The sequence below is a fragment of the Macrosteles quadrilineatus genome, unplaced genomic scaffold, assembly GCF_028750875.1.
Source record: "Macrosteles quadrilineatus isolate MER2022 unplaced genomic scaffold, UCM_ALF_1.0 Scaffold_6__1_contigs__length_79288215, whole genome shotgun sequence".
Taxonomy (NCBI): Eukaryota; Metazoa; Arthropoda; class Insecta; order Hemiptera; family Cicadellidae; genus Macrosteles; species Macrosteles quadrilineatus.
In genome coordinates, this window is record NW_026542599.1 from 7,605,816 (window position 1) to 7,628,669 (window position 22,854).

At 34.1% G+C, this 22,854-nt stretch overlaps 1 protein-coding gene across 4 annotated transcripts in view; it reads right to left on the reverse strand.

Annotated features, from left to right (window-relative positions):
• The window catches only part of LOC128996251 (E3 ubiquitin-protein ligase Nedd-4-like), a 45,617-nt gene that overhangs the window by 13,791 nt on the left and 8,972 nt on the right, over positions 1-22,854 (reverse strand). For 3 of the 4 annotated variants that reach the window (XM_054421432.1, XM_054421430.1, XM_054421434.1), the window contains exons 3-11: positions 19,433-19,514; positions 16,145-16,183; positions 14,922-15,082; positions 10,591-10,774; positions 7,073-7,209; positions 6,670-6,802; positions 2,949-3,005; positions 2,164-2,299; positions 1,512-1,655 (exon numbers count right to left, since the gene is read on the reverse strand). In XM_054421432.1, the coding sequence (XP_054277407.1) occupies positions 1,512-1,655; positions 2,164-2,299; positions 2,949-3,005; positions 6,670-6,802; positions 7,073-7,209; positions 10,591-10,774; positions 14,922-15,082; positions 16,145-16,183; positions 19,433-19,514 (1,073 nt within the window). The remainder of the gene's footprint in view (positions 1-1,511; positions 1,656-2,163; positions 2,300-2,948; positions 3,006-6,669; positions 6,803-7,072; positions 7,210-10,590; positions 10,775-14,921; positions 15,083-16,144; positions 16,184-19,432; positions 19,515-22,854) is intronic. The other variant, XM_054421433.1, reaches the window with a different exon arrangement.

Here is a 22,854-nt window from a genome sequence, read left to right on the forward strand (position 1 = left end):
TAATCACCACCAAAATTGAACGGACATTTTTTCAAGTCCTCCTTATGTCTTCCTTAAATTCTAAAATCCTTTTGTTGATTTTTCCCTCAAAAGCAATTAAGTAATCAAGTAACAAAGTTAGTTTCTACCTTATTGTGATTTCAGAAGGTTCTATTTCCTGTAGTGATGTGTCCAAACCGAATCTCAAATCTCAAAATCATCAAAACTTAGGAAAAGTTTCGGTTTCGAGATTCGATCACTAAGTTTCGAGATTCAAAAGTTTCGAAATTGAAGATTTTAGCAGTTTTATTTTTGAAACTGCTGACATTTATTTGTGCCATTGTTATTGTTTTTAACACTGTTTCAAAACAAGCTGGTAGCAACAGAGCAAACATCACCATTAACTGTAATGAAACAAGTAAATTTTATTCTGAACTTCAAAAGGTATATCATAAATACTATAACTGGTACAATTCAGTTTCACATCAATATTTACAAAGAATAAATATTGACCGAATCTCAAATCTCAAAATCATCAAAACTTAGGAAAAGTTTCGGTTTCGAGATTCGATCACTAAGTTTCGAGATTCAAAAGTTTCGAAATTGAAGATTTTAGCAGTTTTATTTTTGAAACTGCTGACATTTATTTGTGCCATTGTTATTGTTTTTAACACTGTTTCAAAACAAGCTGGTAGCAACAGAGCAAACATCACCATTAACTGTAATGAAACAAGTAAATTTTATTCTGAACTTCAAAAGGTATATCATAAATACTATAACTGGTACAATTCAGTTTCACATCAATATTTACAAAGAATAAATATTGACGGAATCAATAAATCAATAAATGTTCTAATTAATCTAATATTCATGTTTATGTTGGTGTTAGAAGTTTTATTTATTTATTTATTTTTTATTGGTTGTTTATAAAAAATTATGTTGTATTGGGTTTTAAGATTATCAGTCACATTCACATACTGTATTTATGTTGTGTCACGGTCAGGAGGAGTCGATCTCTTTCAGTTTTGATTGGATACTTTACATTTTATGATTAAGTGTATTTTTTGTAACCTTGACCTTTGTAACAAGCTAAGTAAAAAAGTTTCGCGTCTAGGTTTTGAGATTCGAGATTCGGGATTCGATATTTTAAAGTTTCGGTTTCGGTTTTGAGATTCAAAATTTCTGGTTTTGACCATCACTAATTTCCTGGTAGACATTTGAATTACAAGTCAATATCCACTGATAATTTTCTTAATAATTTGTATTTAACCGATAGGAATGGAAGGATTTTACAAGAAAATTGTGTGAATATCTATTAGTGAACAATAATGTCTGTCTAACTGAATATTAAGATTAACCAACGTTATCATAGGCCTAGTCGATTTTTACCTATATTCATAGCTACTAATACGTACAATTTACACATTTTAATCTTTTCCTTGGCAGGGAATTATTTTGCATTTCGATAATAATAACTCAAAACTGCACATTTTTCCACCAGTGTCATGTACATGTAAACTATTTGTACTCACTGTGATCTATGAAGAATATCCGTCCGTCCGTGTGAACACGCTCCTCCCAACCCTCGGGTAGAGGTCCGAGTTCATCGTCCGGACCTGCGACTCTACGAGCAACATTAGGCGCCTCTCTCTGATTGGGCATCGGCGAAGCTCGGCCTAATCCAACACAAACATATTGTTAGTTAGGGGAACTGTATGTCCTCTTCACTCATTACTATGGAATAAGACAGTTTGAAGATCTAATCATAACTTGTCCTGGGTTACAAAAATTAGCTAGTCACAAATACTCACAATTATTAAAGCCTGAAATCAATGAATTGCTTGAATGAATGATTCTCGCCTATTGGGTTTGATGATATTTGGAGTGACTTAAAAATCGATCTCTACTCACCATCTATATGCACCGTCTTGTGAGCCAACAATATAGGAGTAAATATATGTTTCAAGTGTTATTAGTCATATTTTAATATACTTTCAGAAAATGAAATAAAACGTATGAAACAATGTTAAACAAGAAATTATCCAATTGAACTTCCAAAAACACTTCTCTGTTTTCAAACTTATGTTTTACAATTGTGTGTTTATGTCCCACATGAATAGGGGTTTCAAATACAAAACTAACAACAGCTGACAATGCTAAGTCGCCTACAGTTACAAAACTCACCCGTCCTGGGGTCGACCCATGTGGTCGCCCGTGAGTTGTGGTCGATGAAGAAAACTCGTCCATTAGGCGCCACCTGGAGTGACCAGCCCGTCGGAAGGCCTTCCCTCGATGGTTCCGTGCGATTCGCTTCTTCATTCTGTTTTTGAGTCAACAAATAGGAGTTTTATTGTGTCACAGTAACAAAAAATAGGCATAAAAATCAGCCACGAGTTGTTGTGAGTTACAGTATTGGTGATTCTTTAAATGGTCTAGGTTCAGCATTGTTGTAATCTTTTATTGCTAGACATTGGTTTGTGAGTTGGAATAATAAAAAATCTGTGGAAAGGATGCAGCACTGGTAAAAACCCATATTAAGATGGAACAACCAAGTGCTTAAAGAGGACAGAGAAGTTGATATGGAAAACCTTAATGGAGTAGTAAAACTTAAATTTGGATTTGAAACGTCTCATGTTTTGTTAGACAACTTATGATAATCAGTTTAACATATAAAAAAAGGAATATAAAGGCAATTCAAATCAACCATAGAATTTTTTTACAGTAGGTCATCTAAATATAGTTTTGCTTTATATTTAAAATAATTGTAAGCACATTGAGTTAGCATGTTAAAAAAGGGAACTGTAGCAGAGTAAAATAAACCCTTAATAAATACCAAATTTTGCCCATAAAATTGTAGGCTAGAACAGAATTTTCAACTGCAGTTACAGAATCATTAAAAAAAACGCACAAACTTAAAAAAAAATGAAAAAGTAAAACAGCACAATGTGTAAAAAAATTAAAAAGCTTACCGTTTGATTTTGACTATCAGGCCTCGGTTGAGTCGGGCTATCGACTACTTCGCTTGCCTGAAACCCAAAATATACCAGTTGGTGTTTCAAAAATAAAACATAAAACTATACAAAATTGTCAATTAGTGGCTTCTAAAAGTGTTAAAAAAGTGGACTCTTTTGTGTGGTATTTTTTAAAGCCACAAAAAAGTACAATAAAAACTTACATATCATAAAAAGCTGTAATCGATAAGATACAGATGCAACTGAAGAAGTAGATGGTCTCACACTACTTTCCTCTTCATCCCATTATTAATACATCCTTCCTACTAATATTATAAATGAGAAAGTTTGGATGTATGGATGAATGGATGTATGGATGTATGTTTGTGACAAGTGAACGCGAAAAATACTGGTCGGATTGGGCTGAAATTTGGCATGATGATAGCTCACATTCCCGATTAACATATAGGCATATTCTTATTTCAAAAATCCTTTCGGGCTCCGCCCCAGTGGCTCTGGAGTTTCCCATGTTAACCTTATGAGAAATGGAATTATTGAATCTTAACAGCTGTTTCAATTAACAAGTTGGTTCTGTTCTATGATGTTCAATAGCATTAAAGTTACAAGGATTACCAACAGGTTGCAGCACTATTATTTCTTTTACATTTATGACAACAGCTAATTTGCAACCAAAAGGTGAGTGAGCGTAGCGAACGAACTTCAACCTGGAGGCGAGTTAGCGTAGCGAACGAGCTAACCTGAAAGCAAGTGAGCGCAGCGAACGAGCTCCAACCTAAAGGTGAGTGAGCGTAGCGAACGAGCTCCAACCTAAAGGTGAGTGAGCGTAGCGAACAAACTTCAACCAAGACGTGATTGAGCCATGCGAACGAGATAATCTTGAAAATTAAGAAGTTAAACGGGGCAAAGCCCGCGGGTTACAGCTAGTATTAATATATACCGGTAGATAAGATTGTTTATCTTGAATACTTAAACCTGTATGCCTTCCGTTACAGAAAAGTGAAGAATCCTATCCAAGCTAATTACTTATGACGTCAACAACAGGTTACATGAATTCTGATTAAGCTTGTTCACTAAAATATCAATTACAAAAAAATAATATAAACTTATTGCAAGAATTAAATAAAATGGGTTAGAGAAATTTACTTCTGGGCATTGAATTAGCCTACTAATTCCCAAATCACACACTTCCTAAACAAACTGCCAGGGTATAAGGTATTGACATCAAAGCATTATACATGTCCCTAAATCAAATTCTAAAACTGACAATGGAAAATTATGTCCAGTTTTTATTCTACATCATTAAAGGACAAACACTCAAACTATTGATTGTTGTTGTTGGTTTGGTTTGACGAACCTTTCTTTTTTTTTGGGGGGGGGGGGGGGGGGAGAGGGTGAAACTATGAATATCAAATACCAGACTGAATATGGGAAAACTAAGCCACAGGATTCACAACTCGATGTACAATTTGTACCTTACAGCACCATGGGATGAACACTCCAGCAGTCACTAACGAATAAATCTTTTACCAGGAATGAAAACGGCAAATAAATAGTTATTTCAACAGGAAAAACTAAGCCAGGGGATTCGCAGATCAACATTGAAGATACATCAACTCTCAATGGGTGTATAGTTCTAACTGAGGCACCCCAGGGTAGTAAGGTATTTCCACCTGCTCGACACGATCCCACCAAGTATCGCTGAGTTCGATCTCACTGTCCATGCTCGCTTCGTCTTCTTCTTCTCCTTCCTCCACACCAATGTCCACGTCCAACTCCCCCCTCCACTCATCATCCTCCTGACAACACAATCGGCACAGTACATGCCTAATGGTTCCGTGCTAATTTGGTTATTTGGATTTTTCAACGTTAGTCATAATTCCTGTACTTGATTTATTTAAAGGTAAACCTTATCTGTAGATGAATCAACCTATGGGCTTGTTAATTACTCCATTTTGTGCCTCGAGTCAAACTTGAGGTATCTGCTAGTTAAAACAAGGGTTTAAAGTATTTTAAAAATAAATTGTGTTGTATGATCTACAAATACTAGTTATATTTGTTACAGTTGAAATTAGAGAAGACCCGTTAGATGGTTTAAATAGCATTAAATGAGGATTATTCCCTGACTTTAACATTTATCAGATGGGGCAATTGCTGTACTAAGGAAAATTTTAGCTCAAATATGAATGTAGATAAGTGTAGGATGAGTAATATGTGTTTAATAGCTTTGTTACTGACTCAGATCACCAGTTCCTTTAGTCATGGCTATTAGTTAAAGGCTCAATGACTAAGGACAGTTGGGACTAGTTTTAAACAATAAAAAGGCTTATGAGTTTCAGTTTTTTGAGGAATGAACGGGTGGCCTTTCGATTGTCTGGCCAACACTATAATCGAACACTATAATTTCAGAACAACAGATTGTGCAATAAAATTAGTGGTATAAAGGTGCAAACGATTATTTGCAGAACCACACTACTATTATTATTATTTGCAGAACTATTGTTTTACTTAATCCGTGACTGGCTTTCCCGCGTTCAGCCTCAAAGGAATGCGAGTTGCTTCTGCCTACAGCAGGGTCTCCGAGCCTGTAGTCACGGTGATTGCCGGTGTCATCCCCATCTTCGATCTCGCAAAGGAGCAACAGGCAATCTACCACATGAGACCTGAAGTAGACAGGGAGGCTGCTGCCAGAGAAGAATGCGATAGTAGTTTCAACCAAGTCTAGGGGTCTGGTCTAGGGGTTGGACCGCCATGCTCATTTGTAGCATCCGACCATGAGTGGAACAGGAGCATGGTGAGGTCGGGTATTTCGTGACTCAGTTTTTGTTGGGTCACAGGTAATTTTGGGCCTTTTTGCACAGAATGGGGAAGGCCGCCAGCTCAGACTATCTCAGACTATCTGTCCTGTCCCGGCACTGCAGACAGTCGTGCATACCTTCTTTTACGACAAGTGGCATGTCCGCCATTTTGATCTCCGAGATCGGCGTCAACACCACTCCCAACATCGTTGGAACTATACTCCATGGGGAGGGCACCTGGAACTGTGCCAAGCAGTTCTCAGAAGCTAAAAAGGTCGATCTCGATAGGCCACAGCCTTCGGAATAAATAATAAGGAATGCCCTAGTGGCATAGTTCAAAAGGCCTAGCCCCAAGTAATGTGCTAAACAGTTCCAGGCTAGTGTCCTAGGAGATGAGGGGGTTTTTTAGCCAGTAGTCCGGGGACACTGAGTCCGCGGGAGTCCGGCACTATTGAGAGGCTATTGAGTATCTCAGTGTACGTTAGTGCATTTACCTCCTCGGAACACATAAACAAAATTCTACTGAAAAAGCTGAATTTCATTGATTGGGCTATTAATAAATGATCATGTAAAAAAAATGAAGAGTCTTTGTATCAAAGCTACACAATAACCAAATTTAAATTATAGTTGCTTAAAACATGCCAGTGTTGATCTATAAAAAAAAACATCAAGACTTAAAAAATTGAACAAGATGAGCTTATTTCAGGGACAGTAAACCATCAACCGATTTCAATCAATCAAATTCATTTCAATAAATTAATTTGTGTTTAAAATTGTAATTAGAAGTAATACATTTTTTGAAGTGTCTTTGTCATTACACATTTTATATACGTTCCATAGCTGTAAAATACACTAACATCAAAAATTATCAAAAAGTTTGCTGCAAGCTGAAACCAACATGTTTAATTCCGTTTTTGGCCTACCTGACTGACATTGCTAGAAATGCTAGTTCTTCTGTTAGATTCTTGATCGTCTGCGCTGATGTGAAACCGGCGTTGGAACTCCGTCACTGCCGACTCCAGGATTTGGTTGCTGACTGAACTATTGCTCTCCACACTGGCAAAAACAAACGATTAAGTTTTAAGTCAACAAATTACATGCCTAATAAATGTAAACACAAGTAGTCTTTGCTGTATACCAATAAATGCAATTCTAGTGCCTAATTACGAATCACAATAAAGAAAAAACTCAGCGCATTTACCGATGTGTTTTTGTATTGGAGTATACTATTATACTGAACTACGGCACAACCGGTGTGCGTTTTTAATTTATGGTAATGGTTTTATTTTCAGTCCACCGACCTATTAAAAAATTAAAAATACTCACTTAAACGTAGGTCTCTCCCATTGCGTAGTCCGAGCTACATGATTCACGTAATACGTTCGTCCGTTAGCATCTTGTCTCTCTTCCCATCCGGGAGGCAGTGCGGCGAAATTCTCATCGCCTTGCGGAACATACACAGCCTGTGCGACATTAAATTCCACATCAGACAACTATGCTCTATAATCAGGTGTTAGGTACATACGAGATCTTAGTTAAAATTTGTTGTGCTGTGAAATTAATGAATAATGAAATGAAATACAAATAAACAAGCACATCTTAACACAACATAACCAAAATTAAAATGGCAAAAAAACTGGAAATAGAAACTTAATTAGCGAGGTGTTACAATTTTGAGCCCAATTTTCCGAGGAATAAGATACCTACATTTTCAACTGTACATTATAGTACTAAAAACAAATAAACACACAACAAAAGTATTACTTTTAAGGCCTATAAGAAATATTTTACCAGCAAATGATAGTCTCTTATTGAAATTTCATGCTCTGCCTCAACAATATGTTCCTATATTGTGTTTTATATGGGTGGATAGGTTGGTTGTATGGTCGTAGAGGTTTCAGGTTTAATTTTTTTATACAATTAAAATTCAATCAAAATTTTTTGCAATATGTAGAAAGCAGAAGTTTCAGTTCGATGTTTCTTCTAGAGTCGTCCCAATTTAATTAGAGTTCTTTAACTGATCTTTCTGATGTTTTAAAATCATATCTAAATGGATTCTAGTCGTTGCTCCATACAGACAGGTAGGGCTATAAAAATGTGTGAATGTTTTTACAAACAAATACATTCAACTAACCTGAGACCTTCGTAAGAGTCGATTAGACATTCTTCTAGTCATAAAAACACAAGAACTGTACGTTTTGCAAGTTATTTGTTGATTACATTTTTCAAAGCAACCAAATACAGCAAAGCATGGATTTCCTTTCGGTAAACAATTACATTATTTGCATGCAGTGTACAATTTTGGAAGGCTTATCAGTAGAAAAAACTTGTTGTCACTTTGAAATCTTTACAGTGTGAAAGAAAACTCACTAGCCTTCTCCAACTAATAATTTTACACTTGTAATCAAGATTTCATACTGAGGATTTTGATAGCTTGATATTTCAAAACTATGGTTTGTAAACAATAACAAAATGAGCATATGATTTACACTTTTTTTATTCTCTCTATATATTAATGCTTGCTTTGAATTCAGAGGAATTTTCATCTTCTTTGTAAACAGTAGGATTTACACACATGCAACACAAGTCACTAAGCAAACTTTCAATACAGAATCGGTGAAAGTGTCTGTTTACATGGGTTTGGACTTCAACTCTGCTTCAAACGTTTTAAGAATACAATTAAAAAATATCCAATTTACCTCGTTACTGTACAATTGACTATTTACAGAGTCAAAACTACTTTTTTTAGATAAATGAAAACTAAAAAAAAAACATTGTTCCTTATGTTCTAAAAGCCTAAGACTTTTCTGTTTGCATTTGTAGGTTAAGATTTGATAGTTTCAAGGATTATTATTGAATATGTCACCTGTTTAGTAGCTTTTGCTATACATATATTTAATATTTTATGTGAAAACAAAGTGAATTTTAATTTAAAAATTTCAATTTGACCACATCATTGTATAAAATGGTAAATGAACTGCAATGAAGGGATGCCTCCTGAAATCTGTAGGCTTTGAAAGAGACATACACCTTTTTTTATAGGTATCTCTCTTTGATAGCAAATAATGTAATCGCCAAGAAAGATTGTTCACACTATCATCTTGATAAAACGGTGATTACGTTTTGAATGTTGGGAATAAAAACATCTAAGTAAATTGTATATCAACTCTACACTTTTGAATTTCATTAACTACACTTCCTTGATAAAACTGTTTGTTTAACGAATCAACTAGAAAAATAATGACTGTTTCAAGAAATAATCTAATCTACTGAGAGAAAAATTATATATGGGTAAGTAATTATTAAATTCCCAATTACATATTTTGAAAAAAAATTTAAAAAAAGAGGTGCAAGAAATACTTGCTCTGGCTCATCAACTCTCCAAATTCCTTGCCACATTCAACTGTTTTTAAACGATATTTTATAGTAACAGCATGTCGTCTTTGAAAATCCCTACCTTACACTTGTGCTAGAAACCTGTTTCAGACTGTCAATGACAGCTTTCATGTTAGTAGGGAGTATATTTTTGTATTTCTATACATGGTATTTAGGTAGGCTATTTTGATTATGATTTTGTAAATATATAATGGCAAAAATAAACAATAAATCAAATAAATAAAAATAAATAATTGGAGATAAAGTTTTTCCCCTTTAGAACTGAACATATTTTTTTCAATTATTTTTTGCCAAGGGTTAGAGCTACTTAAGCCTTTCAATGCCTAAGTTATGTACTTGCTTACGCCCTGTTGACAAAATCAATTAATAGGCCTACCATTCCTGCAATTAATAAATCTCAAAAACTATAAACATTTTTGAGTTAAAATTGATGACAACATAAATATGGATCTGCACATTAAACAATTTATTGACAAAATATTATGAATATGCTTATAATAATATCTGCCACAGAGAGCAATAAAAGTTCCAAAAAACTTACATATCTACGTGAATCTTTGCTAAGATACGACGGGGGGTTATGAAGATCAGCATAAAACACAGCCATCATAGAAATTAAAGTGGTTTGGAGTAGAAAAAGCTGTTATCAGAACAATGACTAACCCGATATTGCTGTCATGGTAAATCCCACGAGGGCTATTGGTCAATGTTTAGCCAGTAGACAAATTGTTTGGATTTGTGATTGTGGGTGTCTATTTTTAAAATAGCTGTAAGACAGACTATCAATGCACTAGGTTATAATTCAAAGAGTTTTTTAAAGTCTAGAACTAATTTTGTTGTAAAAGGTGGAATACCTTTCCAGTACAACTAAGAAATTAAATGCATAACATTTTAGAGTGTTAGTTTTGTTGTGTGTTGTAAAGGATTGTTTGTTGATGGGATATTTTGCTTTTGTGAATAGCCATTTGGCTTATGGGATCAAGTTGTGGGACAATTCACAATCTGTAAAAGGAGATTGAACCCTACACAAAAATTTATGGAACTAGCTGGGGTAGGACTTAAGGAGAATTGTAAGCCATTTTTTTTCATTCTAAATCTTCACAGTTACAAATGTGTTAAAATTTTTACAATCAAATTGGTAGCTGTAGCAATAAGCAATAATATGTAATCACCAAACTGTAATTTCAAGAAACGAGCATGTCACTCCAAAAATTACCTGGTGACTGTTTTAAACATATTTGACAGCCTACCAGCTTACTCATGGTGTGGTAGTTACTCATGGCGTACTTTTTCTCAACAAAATCAAAACTACCCTTTATAACAAGTTCTGTGAAATTGTACGACTTCCATTAAGCATGTACCACTTTTCTTTGACTCAGCCTTTTGTGTTTATCGGCTCAATAAATTATTTTATTTACAAGTTTTTAAATCAGCTGACATCCCCTAACCTGGGCAGGAGTTTCAGGGGTGGTGGTGGACAATCCATCGGATCTATCGATCATCTCCCACCCCGGCTCCCCCTCCTCCAGTCGTCTGGTTCGCTCTTCCTCTCTCTGGCCATCCTCCCTGATATACGCGTGATATAGCTCCAGATAACCTTTCACCCTTGATCGGGCACTGTAAGAATTTGTGCTATTGAAAGAAAAAGAATCAGACACACTTGAATAGAACAAGGTTACACTGTAAAAGGTTAATGGGTTGAAAAATGTTATGTATACAGTAGACTCCAGATTAACTGAAAATATAATATACAGGGTGTCCCATAAGTAAACAGCCGAACTCTGGAAAATAGTTCTATGGGTCAAAATAAAGAGAAAATACCGAAAAATATTTCCAAAATCGCTTTGTAGACCGGATATCCGCCATTTTGAAATTTGTCATTGGATTAAGATATTTTTTTCCCAACATGGGTCTGTTTTACCTGAACATACATACCAAGTTTCATAATAATCGGATGAAAAAACTAGATGATAAAAAAGTAAATGTGAAAAAAATGACGGATATCTGGTTAACGAAGCGATTTTGAAAGAAAATGTTAACTTATTCTCGATTTTCTCTTTATTTTCACCCGTAGAACCATTTCCCGGAGTTTGGCTGTTTAATTACGGGACACTCTGTATACGGTACCATGTAAGTTAAATGTATGTAAGATGAGGCTCATTGTCTTGCGGGCAATAAAATTTCCATTGTCTACTTCACCAATTACAACCAATAAGTTGATAAGTTAAATTTTGTTTGTGTTAATTTTTAGGCCTAAAGGGTACATAAACTCTCCAATATTAATGACGTGTTATTAACACCCAAACCTGTTAGGCGGGTTACACATCGGTATCGCGGATATGATGTCGTCGATATTTTTCGTGCCCGCGACCTGCCCTTCGAAAACCAACCTATGTTATCTTATGGAGCATTTTGGGATCTACACTACTTTGTTTTTTGTTTATAGCTCACAAACCTCAAACATTGTCCGATTTTGTTGGGACAAAAACGGAAATGTTTGTTAAATTGACGTTATTAATGTAAAAGACTAAATTTATACATCGGTTTTTAACTTTGTTAATGACAATTATGGAACTAGAGCGTCCACGGAAGTGTCACTAATCGGATTATAAAGGGTCGGGCGGGACCGGCCGATAATGACCCTGCCCGTCCGTCTGGGCTGCCTCAACTTAGGGTGGCGAGACCTATAGTAGTTTTGGCGCTTTTTTACTTACTTTATTGCCTTATGGTGTGGAATGTAGTATTGTGATATTATAATACTTCAATTGACACCATAAGGAAATTACGTAAGTATTGTAATACAATTAATTACAATGTATTTTGGAAAAATTACCATGAAGTTATCTTTAATGTTTTTGTAGAAAGAACAACAGCAACAACATATCATCTTCTTATGACGATGACATTATTTAAACTGATGAATGTTGTGATTCCTTCACTTTCATGTCGCCAGCACGTGCCTCTTCCCATGGTTGCATTTTATTACATGTCGCAGACATCATGTCCGCGACATCAGAAACCCGCCTTAACTCTACAGCTAAACTCTACATTCAAAGTTAATATTAGTTATTTACCAAGCATTTTAGGTTTACACTATCCACAATTTTCATTACTTACAATCACTCGGCTACTCACTGTCGATAATCGGGAGTCTACTGTACTAGGATAATAGCTAAGCAACTTAATTAGAAAATTTTTATTTATCACCACTATTAAAAAAAACAAAAAGTCATAAGTACGGTATTATAAGAAAAAAACAAAAACAAAATCTTTTTACAGATAAAATATACCTACTTCCACTACTACCTACTTTTTTATCTGGTTTTTGGAATTTTCTCCGTAACTTTTTAATTTACAATAGGCCTACTTCAATATACAAAATTATTTGTTTTTTAAGCTCTACACGACGTTCGTAATAAAAATTTGGCGTGTTCAACCGAAGTAGTAAAAATTTGAAAACCCTTTTTTAGAATTTTAAAACTCCATAACCCGGGCCAGTTGAATTTACCTGATCTTGAGTACCCATAACCCTTGTAGGTTTGCGAACTCATTCAAGTTTTATCCCGCCCTACACCCTCAAGCCAAATTTCATTTAAATTTGACCAAAATTACTCGAGTTATCGTGTTCACGGACACATATATACCAGTATACTCTATTGAAGACCTTATCAAGATAACTTTGAGCCTTGTGGAACACTGTCGTCCATTATTTATTAAACTTAAAATTCTCACTGTTGTAAATTTGTATATTTTCTGCTCATTAATGCACATCAAAATGAACTTACAAGAATTTGTCACAAGAGAGAGCATACACAACCACAACACAAGAGGGAAGGTGAGACTTGATATCCCAATGCACAGATTAGCCAAAACTGGGTCATCTCACAAAATCAACTGCATTAGATTTTTCAATAAACTTCCTTCATATGCTAGAACTGCACCAGTCAATGTTTTCAAGAAGAAAATGTACGATTGGCTATTAAAAAATCCATTTTATTGTTTAACTGAGTTTTTAGACTGTCCTGTGATCCTAGATTAACACTTGTAGATAGAATTGGCCAAGAAATGTTGTTATTGTCAGTAGTATTTGGGCCTATATAGGTTTATGATTGTTATATGTGTAGATTTTATTTTCCTTAGTATTATGATAGATTTAGCCTATATTGTATGACGAAGCCTATTTCATGTAATATGATCAATGGTGAATAAAGATTTCTGATTGATTCTGATTCTGGTTTCTGATTTTCTAACATAGTCAATTTGGAAATCATTCTCAGACATGTCACTGACTTTATTATCTAAACTGATTGTGCTAAAGGGGAAAAACCCAAATATGTGTATATTTTACTTTGTTACTAACTAGTCACATATCTTGTTTTATTTTTTCTAGATAATATTTTGTAATTTTTTTACTTTTGGATTGCATTAAGCAATTGTGCACCGAGTAGTGTAAATTCATGTTTCGTTTTAGTCTTACCATTCATGTAAAAAAAAAATGTATATTGAATAAAGTGAATTTGAATCGTGAATATATATTATATATACAATACATTGTATGAATATAAAATTTGAATGAATTGTTTTGGCCTCTGGGGACATCAAAATGAAAAATTCAATTGGTCCCGGTTCTAGGTCTTACTGTGCCACCTATACTTTAAAATAACTACTTCCCCCTATATGAAAATTTGCTACAAAAACAAAGGAGTTTTAACAATTTTGAATGTTATGAATCATTCTTTTTTTAGGCCTATATTTTACGGAAAGTAAATAAAGCCTATATAAAAAAAAATATAATATATATATATATAAAAAACTACAGCCTATATTTTACAATACTAAATCAATAAATACTCTATAAGAGAACTCTAATTACATAAATCAAATAGCCTAATGTAAAGCCACAACGATATTGTGTTTCTAAAACTTTGGCAAAACTAAAAGCAATCTTTAGGATCATACTGTTATAACTAAAAAGAAATAACGGACTAGTGATGTGTCAAAACCTAATTAGAAAACCACCAAAACTTTGGTTTCGAAATTCATTTGGTCTAAGCTTTCTGTCATTGATTGTTTATCTTCACTAGCAACATTGTGGATACAGCCATCATTCAATTAATTTCTCTCCTTTTTCTGCTCTTAAAATATTGTGAAGTATCCATTACTGTCCTTACAAGAAAACAAATCAAACTTGTTTGGTATCTTCCTTGCAAATCAAATCTTACATGAATTGCCATTTGCATTTGAATCTCAGTACAAATTTTAAGCACTTTTCAAACGTTTTGATGAAATTTGGTAAAAGTTAGAGCAAAGAAATCATGTGAGAGATCTGGCAAAAAAGTTTTGTGTTTAGGTTTGGGATTGAAGATTTGATTAGGTTTTGATTTTGAGATTGACAATTTATTAAACTACATGGAGTAGTTTCCATATACAGCTTGCTATATATAGCTTAAATTTCCATACACATGACTTTCCACGGTCATATAATGTAGATGCATGGACTTTGGATAACAACTGCATCAAAATCAATGAAACATTTCTGTTTAAAAACTTGCAGTCTCAATGTAGGCTGACATGTTTAGTACAACTTCCACACAGCTGACTCGCCCTGAATGAATGTCATAGTGCTTAGCATTAAGGCCGAAATGTTGATCCAAAGTGTCACTGATTTTGACTAGGTCGTCACCTTAAGACCACATATCTACACAGTACCTCAATAGATCCTAATTAAAATACTTAATTAACTAATTAAAACATGCACTGAAAGAAGTAAAATACTAACCTCCTCGGCCTCAATATATATTGCTTTGTTTGTATCGTTCTGCCCTCGGCTTCCTTTGGTAAATTGATGAGAGTTAGTTCGACCATTCCTAAAAAGTCGTCTCTGGTCAGACGGTTTTCATCAAACACTTGCAGTACAAGTTTGTGTTCTGCCGGCTTCACCTGTAAATAATTTATTAGGTCATTCAATAATTAACGACAGCGATGCTGTAACTATTTAATAAGTTGCCTCTTCATAATCAGACACACTCTGTAATGCAACACTGAGGCGAGTCATTGGAGTCCGTTGACTGAAAAATATCCAGTAATAGCAGAACCTTGAAAGAAAGTATGTTACAAACAATCCAAGAGATATTAGAGTACAACAGAAGACAACAACTTTTGATTTAGTTCTCTTTGAAAAAGCTAGTTTTCTCTAGACTAAGGATGACTAAAAATGTGTTCTCCGTTATCATGTTCACTGAATCACTTATAAGTTAGGCTAGCAACATTGCCATGCTAATATACAGCTTCGTGACTCTAAACAACACAACAAATTACACACATACACTTGGCAAATTGTGCATTAGAAGCAGTCTTTTTGGCAAAGTTAAATATCAGTTTACCAATGTTAGGGTTAGGATGCTAGAGTTGAAACATCAAAAAGTGTTAAAGATTTTGAATTAAGATTATTTCTTGTTAGCCTAAGTTAATTCCAACTTTTACTATCTGTAGTGTTGAAAAGACTGGAAATGCACCAGCACCACATCTTTGTTCCCAGTCCCGTATTTACCACTAGGCTAACTAGGCTAGGCATAATGTGTCGCAACGTATTGTGCAAAAACACTTTTTTTAAACAGAAATAGAATATTTTATTTTTTTTATTAATAATTTGCCGCAGTCGCAGGTGATGATGATAATGTCCTTTCCATCGTGGGATATGTTTACGATTTTTCTGTTGTCACAGGTGACAATCATAATATCCCCTTGCGATCCCGGGTGATGATAATGATTTCCCTGTGAATGTGATAGATGTTCAAGATCACAGAGAAGTTCCACCTATGGGATGGTGACGCTCGGGAATTAGGTCCGAGTCTAAACTTTTCTTCCAACAAATCCAAAGTTTAATTTGTAAAAAAAGTACTAATTAACCATTTCTTAGACTTAAACAAAGGTTTTACTAGCAGTAAATATGCTTTTTAACAGCAGTTAACCTATTTAAATGTAAAACGGTTTTATACTTACTCTAAATATAAACTCTTCATTCCATGTTGGATTTAAAGTCTGGAACAAAAAACGGCTGTTTTATTGAAATGTTATTTAAAATCCTCATTGTAAACACTTCTAATGTTCAAAAGTATCTTGCTCATAAAGTACACTCTCACTCAACTAACCGAGGTTGTTGGAGAAAACCTCTCCCAAGAAGGTCGGATTACAAGGAGGTCGTTGATACGTTGGGTTAGGGGTTACAGTACAACATTATGAAGTCAATAATTAAAATACAGGATTTTTCAAAGACAATATCTCAGGAACAACATTTAACTTTTTGCTCAGTTGAAAACGGCATGGTACATACACTTTACAACGCAACTTAATAACAAATGCTAATGTTTATTACCAAATATATTCATTGTTGTGGATACACGCAGTCAGCTGATAGATTTAAAATAGTCTAAACAGCTGTAGTTGTTCCTATTCTAAATAACAGTAGGTTTACCCATAAAATATGATTGCTGATTTTGTTTGTTTTTTCCGCCATTTTGCTTGGATCAGTCGGAATTAATCTAGACTCGGGGGCAACACCTTTACATATATGTTAGTCACGACTGTAGAATTTAAAGTCTGTAGCGCGCTCTATACGTCTGTCATATCAATTCAAAAATAGGGACCTCTTTGTGGGACACCCGGTACATGTTTTAACCCTAGCAGTGGCCAACCGTCGCCTGGTGACGGTATGACGTTGATGCTTAGAATGGCCAATGTCGTCTGGTGACGGTATGGGCCAAAATTTTTTTAACGGTAAAAAAAACACTTACAATCAACTCAGATGAGAATAATATATATACCATTCGAAAGATCACATTCTGAACTTTCATTTGATTACATAAACAAACCCTGTAGCAGGTATATAACAATGTAACGACGATTAGAAATCAAATGAAATTTTGGCGCGGTACGACTTTTGCAGCCGACACTTGGGAACTGGCAAAACACGTCTTGTTTGGCATTACCCTGCTCGGGTAATTTTCGTCTTGGGATATTGCGGGTGGTACCACTGGATAGCCATTGATTTTATCTTCATTGTGGTAGTGATATTTATAACTAAATATTGATTGCACAATCGGTACGATTTTATGAAAACAGCTGTTTTCGAAATTTCTAACAAATGGCCAACAGTCGTCTGGTGACAGTATGGAAAATACGAATTATATACAGTGAAAGTTATTATTACTAGGTAGTCATATAGTATATCATTTTGAAGAGGAAGAAATTTAGATTCAGAGAGTGGCAGCCCTGCACTCAGGGTTATTTCTGTATGCTCGCATGTAGACGACAAGTGAGTCATTACTGCTACAGTCTGTCAGCTGTCTTGTATTGCCATTGTTTGTTTGTGTTCTTGCCGTAATAGTTTTATCCGCGATTTATTACTAAATATGTTATTAGTTTCGTAGTGTTAGTGTTAGTGAAGTGTTGTGTGTGTGTATAACAGTAATCTTCATGCATAAATATTACTGAATTGTGTGAAATAGTGTTCATAAAAGGTTGTATTTTGTTAGCATCATGTCCTAAAATGACGATTCTGACATTCAGAGATTGTTGTACCTATATAATGATATACCCAAGGTGTTATACATTTTTATAAAGGTAAATGAATACACTACAACATGTTTATAATTGTTTGGGGGTAAAAAATTGTGTAAAAAAGTTATAGCCTATACTAAATAGGCCTACTACTGTATTTTGTTAGCATCATGTTCAAAAATGACGATTCTGACATTCAGAGGTGCTATATATGCTATATAATGATTTAACCAAGGTGTTATACATTTTTATAAAGTTAAATGAATACACTACAACATGTTTATATTGGTTTGGGTGTAAAAAATTTGGTAAAAAAATTATATAGGCTACTAAATACTGTACACTCCATTTTCTGGAAATGCGCAAAAAATTCAAAACGTTCTCAAATTGATACATAATCATAGGTGAAAATAACTTTTTACCATCATACTTATGACTTTTTTGGATTCCTTACTTCATTAGCTTTACAAATATGTAGGCTACATATCATCAGCCTACATAATGTTTCACAACACAAGCAAACACTGTAGGCTATAGTTTACACTTATTTGCGGTTTTGCGGTTATTGTATTATTATGTCCCTATTACGTACCTACAAAAAAAAAATATTTCTAGGCCTAACATGTTATACATTTTTATGTAGGTAATTGAATACACTACAAGATTATTATGTTGGTTTGAAGTAAACAAATTTGGTACAAAAGTTGTATACTAAGTACTGTGAATTTTTTTCTCGAGAAATCGCTAAAATATAAAAACATTATTTTATATACGTATGTTTATAGGTAAAAAATTATTTTTACCATAAACTTTATGACTTTTTTTGATTCCTTACTTCATTAGCTTTACAAACATGTATATATCATTATTAGTATACACATATATTATAGAACTTTTTACAACATAAACTAACACTGTACGGTTTTCAATTTTTTCGGTTCTCCGTTTGTCATTATATTTCGCCCCAAAAACTTATAAAAAAAAATATTTTCCTAACATGTTATATATTTCTATGTAGGGAATTAGATTGTCTACAAAATGTATATAATGAATTTCCCATAAAAAAATCCGTAGAAAAAAAATGCAGAGGCCGCTTTTGAAATTTCAAAAAAAAAATCATTTTTTTTATTTTTTTCACTTTACCGATAAAATACACTGTCTAAATCATTATGATATTACTATTTCTAGATTCTCCTGTTCTTTCCGAACAAAATGAATATGAGGTTGGCTAGGTTTACTTGTACGGTTGAATTTTTACGAATTTTCAAAAAATGGTCTGCAAAATCGCCAAAATGGGTTGGCCATTCCCCACTTCTAACATTGGCCACTGCTACTGTAGGGTTAACAACAGACAGACAATTTCAACAAAGACCAAGGACTTGATTTAAGTTACACTTGAATGTAAATTTTAAACTAAATAATCTAGGCCTAATTATTGGTTTCCATCAAAAATATATATATTTAGTCATAAAACAACCTTGGATAACTTTTGCATAACCAGGCCTTGGATATTCGGGAGTGTACTATAGACAGCAAGCCCAATCACACTTGCTACACAATATTTGGAAGTACTTTAGTATTATTAAATAAACTGCAACATACACAATCACTAACACAAGAAAACTACAGTAAAACTATGACTGCTATTGTCATACTCACATTGTAATTTCAACCAAACTTAGAATCACAGGATTGTTGCACACTTTATTACAGTCAAAATAGCAATCTTACCTTTTTCTTGGTTTTGGTAAGTACAGAATCAATTGTTTCATCCCCATTGACAGTATTTAGATCAATCCGCACATAAGGGTCACTGAAAAATACCACATTGTAAGTTTGTAAGAATTCAGCAGGTAAAGTTGAGTAGGCCTATGCAACAAAAGTACAGGTGAATTATAGAAACAAATTTTAGAAAGTGGTCCAGTCGACTTTTGTTCCTATGATCAATGGTGGTATGTCTGCTTTCTGTAGTAGATTTAAATGTTAAATAATTCCTTACAGAGTCCTACCCTGCTGCAAAAAACAGGTAAAGCAGCTAGTCTTTGATATACAGTGTGTAAATTAAGTATTGAAACAAATCTGTATTTTTAAAACCGAAATAGATAGAAATATTCTGTTTGTGGTAATAGTTGTAAACAAAGGTCCCGCAATTTTTTACATCAAAAATATTTTTTAACCCCCCTTACAGGGTAGGGGGTAGAGGGTGACTTATTTTTTTAAAATAGCAACCCCTATTGAGTGACCCTCATTTTAAAGGGTTTGTCAAAAGAAACACAATGACGCAATTCCGAGGTGAATATCTCACTCAATAGGGGTTGCTATTTGAAAAAATTAGTTACCCCCTACCCACTACCCTGTTAGGGGGGTAAAAAAATATTTTTGATGTAAAAAATTGCGGAACCTTTGTTTACAATTATTGCAAGAAACAGAATATCTCTATCTGTTTCGGTTTTAAAAATACAGATTTGTTTCAATACTTAATTTACACACTGTATAATGAAAATATTCAATGTGCAAACAGGTGAATGAATAATAAATGAATGTCTATTGTTTAGTGATATTCAAAGAACCTTTAGCTAGGCCATTCTCGTTTTATTTCCCTCACCAAACTAAGAGAACTAAATACAATTAATATAACTAAAATTAAAAACTTAGCATTCCCCATTATTTTCAGATTATTTAATCTCTTAACTAACCATAAAATATACATGTTTAATGCACTACGGTGCACGACCTTTTCATTAGCCTAATATTTATAAGCAATGTTCGATGATGACTACAGCCTACAACAAAGAGAATTAATTCAACTTGCAGCCATATTAATGTTTATTTTCAATAAGGATGAAAGAATGACATTATAAGTGAGAGGTCGTCTTTGTTGTTGCCAGTACTGTACAACCTTGGGACTAAGTTATTTAGCACCCAAAGCACGTGACCTTGAATTCTGTAAACTTTCAATGGTAAAACTAAAGTAACTTTGTAAACGTCGGTGACATTAAACAGTTATCAATATTATTATAGGTCTACTATTTTGCACACCTAACTCAAACAACATTTCAATTTAACAATAGATACCGGTAGCCAATGAGATTGTTTTGGGTGTTTATTGTATATGTATGTACAATCGGCTACGGCTGAGACATATAAAATATTAAGACTTAATTTCTGAAAAACTAAAACCCCAAACTGAAATAATTGATTCAACATCCCCTTCCTTTCAAAATTATCTTTCTTTTAACACAAAATCATAAAAATCCGTCAAAAGTGGTTGAGTATAATCAAGAAATTAAAAAAACCTTCTCACCTTCCCAGACAGCACACTTTATCCTAGGGACATCCCATAGTAGTCCCATATGTCCTGAGAATGTCTCGGGATATGTACGCTAGCCTCAGGATATCCCGCAAAATCCCAGGACGAGTACGAAATACACAGGATATCCTACAATATACCGTAATGTCCCGGGAGTTGTAAGTTAACCTCAGGATATCCTGTAAAGTCCCGGGATATGTACGAATGCCATAGGATATCCCAATATGTCCCATGACATCCCGGGACATGTACAAAATCCACTGGATATCCTGTAATGTCCCATAATGTCCCGGTAACAAACTGAAGAAAAAAAAACTACTACCACTGATGAAATGTATATCTAAATTTAAATGTTCAACAAGGCCAATATAAAATATTTTGTTTTATTCACTACCCAGACAGCACACTTTATCCCAGGGACATCCCATAGTAGTCCCATATGTCCTGAGAATGTCTCGGGATATGTGCGCTATCCTAAGGATATCCCGCAAAATCCCGGGACAAGTACGAAATCCACAGGATATCCTACAATATACCGTAATGTCCCGGGATTTGTAAGTTAACCTCAGGATATCCTGTAAAGTCCCGGGATATGTACGAATGCCATAGGATATCCCAGAATGTCCCATGACATCCCGGGACATGTACAAAATCCACTGGATATCCTGTAATGTCCCGTAATGTCCCGGTAACAAACTGAAGAAAAAAAAATACTATCACTGATGAAATGTACAGTATATCTAAATTTAAATGTTCAACAAGGCCAATATATAATAATTTGTTTTTTTTCACTAGTGCTTTCAGAAACTTGGTTTCCATCTTCAGGCTGTGTTTACACTAGTACAAAGAGTAAATATTTACTTAATAAATTAATTTTAAACAAAGTTAAAACAGATGATTTAAAGGATATTGGAAAAATAAAAAATAATATTAGAAAAATTAATCTTTTGAATTTTGGATATGTTACAGTGTTGTTCTTGATGTAATTATTTTCAGTAATTCCGAATTTATAATTGGGCCGTCTTCATTATTTAACAAATAATTTTGGTCTGTTTTTTCTCTAAAAATAAGATTCCCACGCATTAAAATGTTGAGGTTTTATAATTTATTTTAAAAGTTTAAGGTTTCCCAGATTGAAAATATGTCTTGTTAATACTATGGCTAGCAAGGGTTGACTTTACTTTACTGACATATTACTACCACTGAGTTCAGGAAAACTAGAGTTCTATCATAGTTGTGTGAAATGTGAATTTAATTCTAGCTTTAAATTAATAAAACAACAAAAAACTAATTTTAATCATATAACAATCAATTATTACAGTGCTAATCTAATGGTGATTAAATAATCTATATTCAAATACCAGTATCCTCTCCAACTACCAGAAAAACAATTCAACTACTTGAGGTCTAAACAGATTAACAGAATCATATATAGCCTATACTGTAGTATCAAACATATTTTAAGTATTGCGACCATTGCAACTGTCGGCTACTCTTTAACCACTTGAAAACACCCATAATCAACAAGCGCAGATAGCTCAGGAGGTAAGGTAAGAGGCTCACAAGGCGAAGGTACCAGGTTCAAAACCCGTCAGGGCCAAAAACTTTTTTCTCGTTTTTTTCTTCAAAATTTGTGTTTATTAACTGTTTAATCAATTTACTAAACTTATAATTAAGCTTTTCATACTAAATGTATATTATTTTGTGTTTTTTATGTTCAGGCCCAGACCACACTTTATCCCAGGGACATCCCATGGTAGTCCCATATGTCCTGAGAATGTCCTGAGGACTACCCTGGGATGACCTCGGATGTCCCACGGATATGCGTGTGAGCTTATCCGTA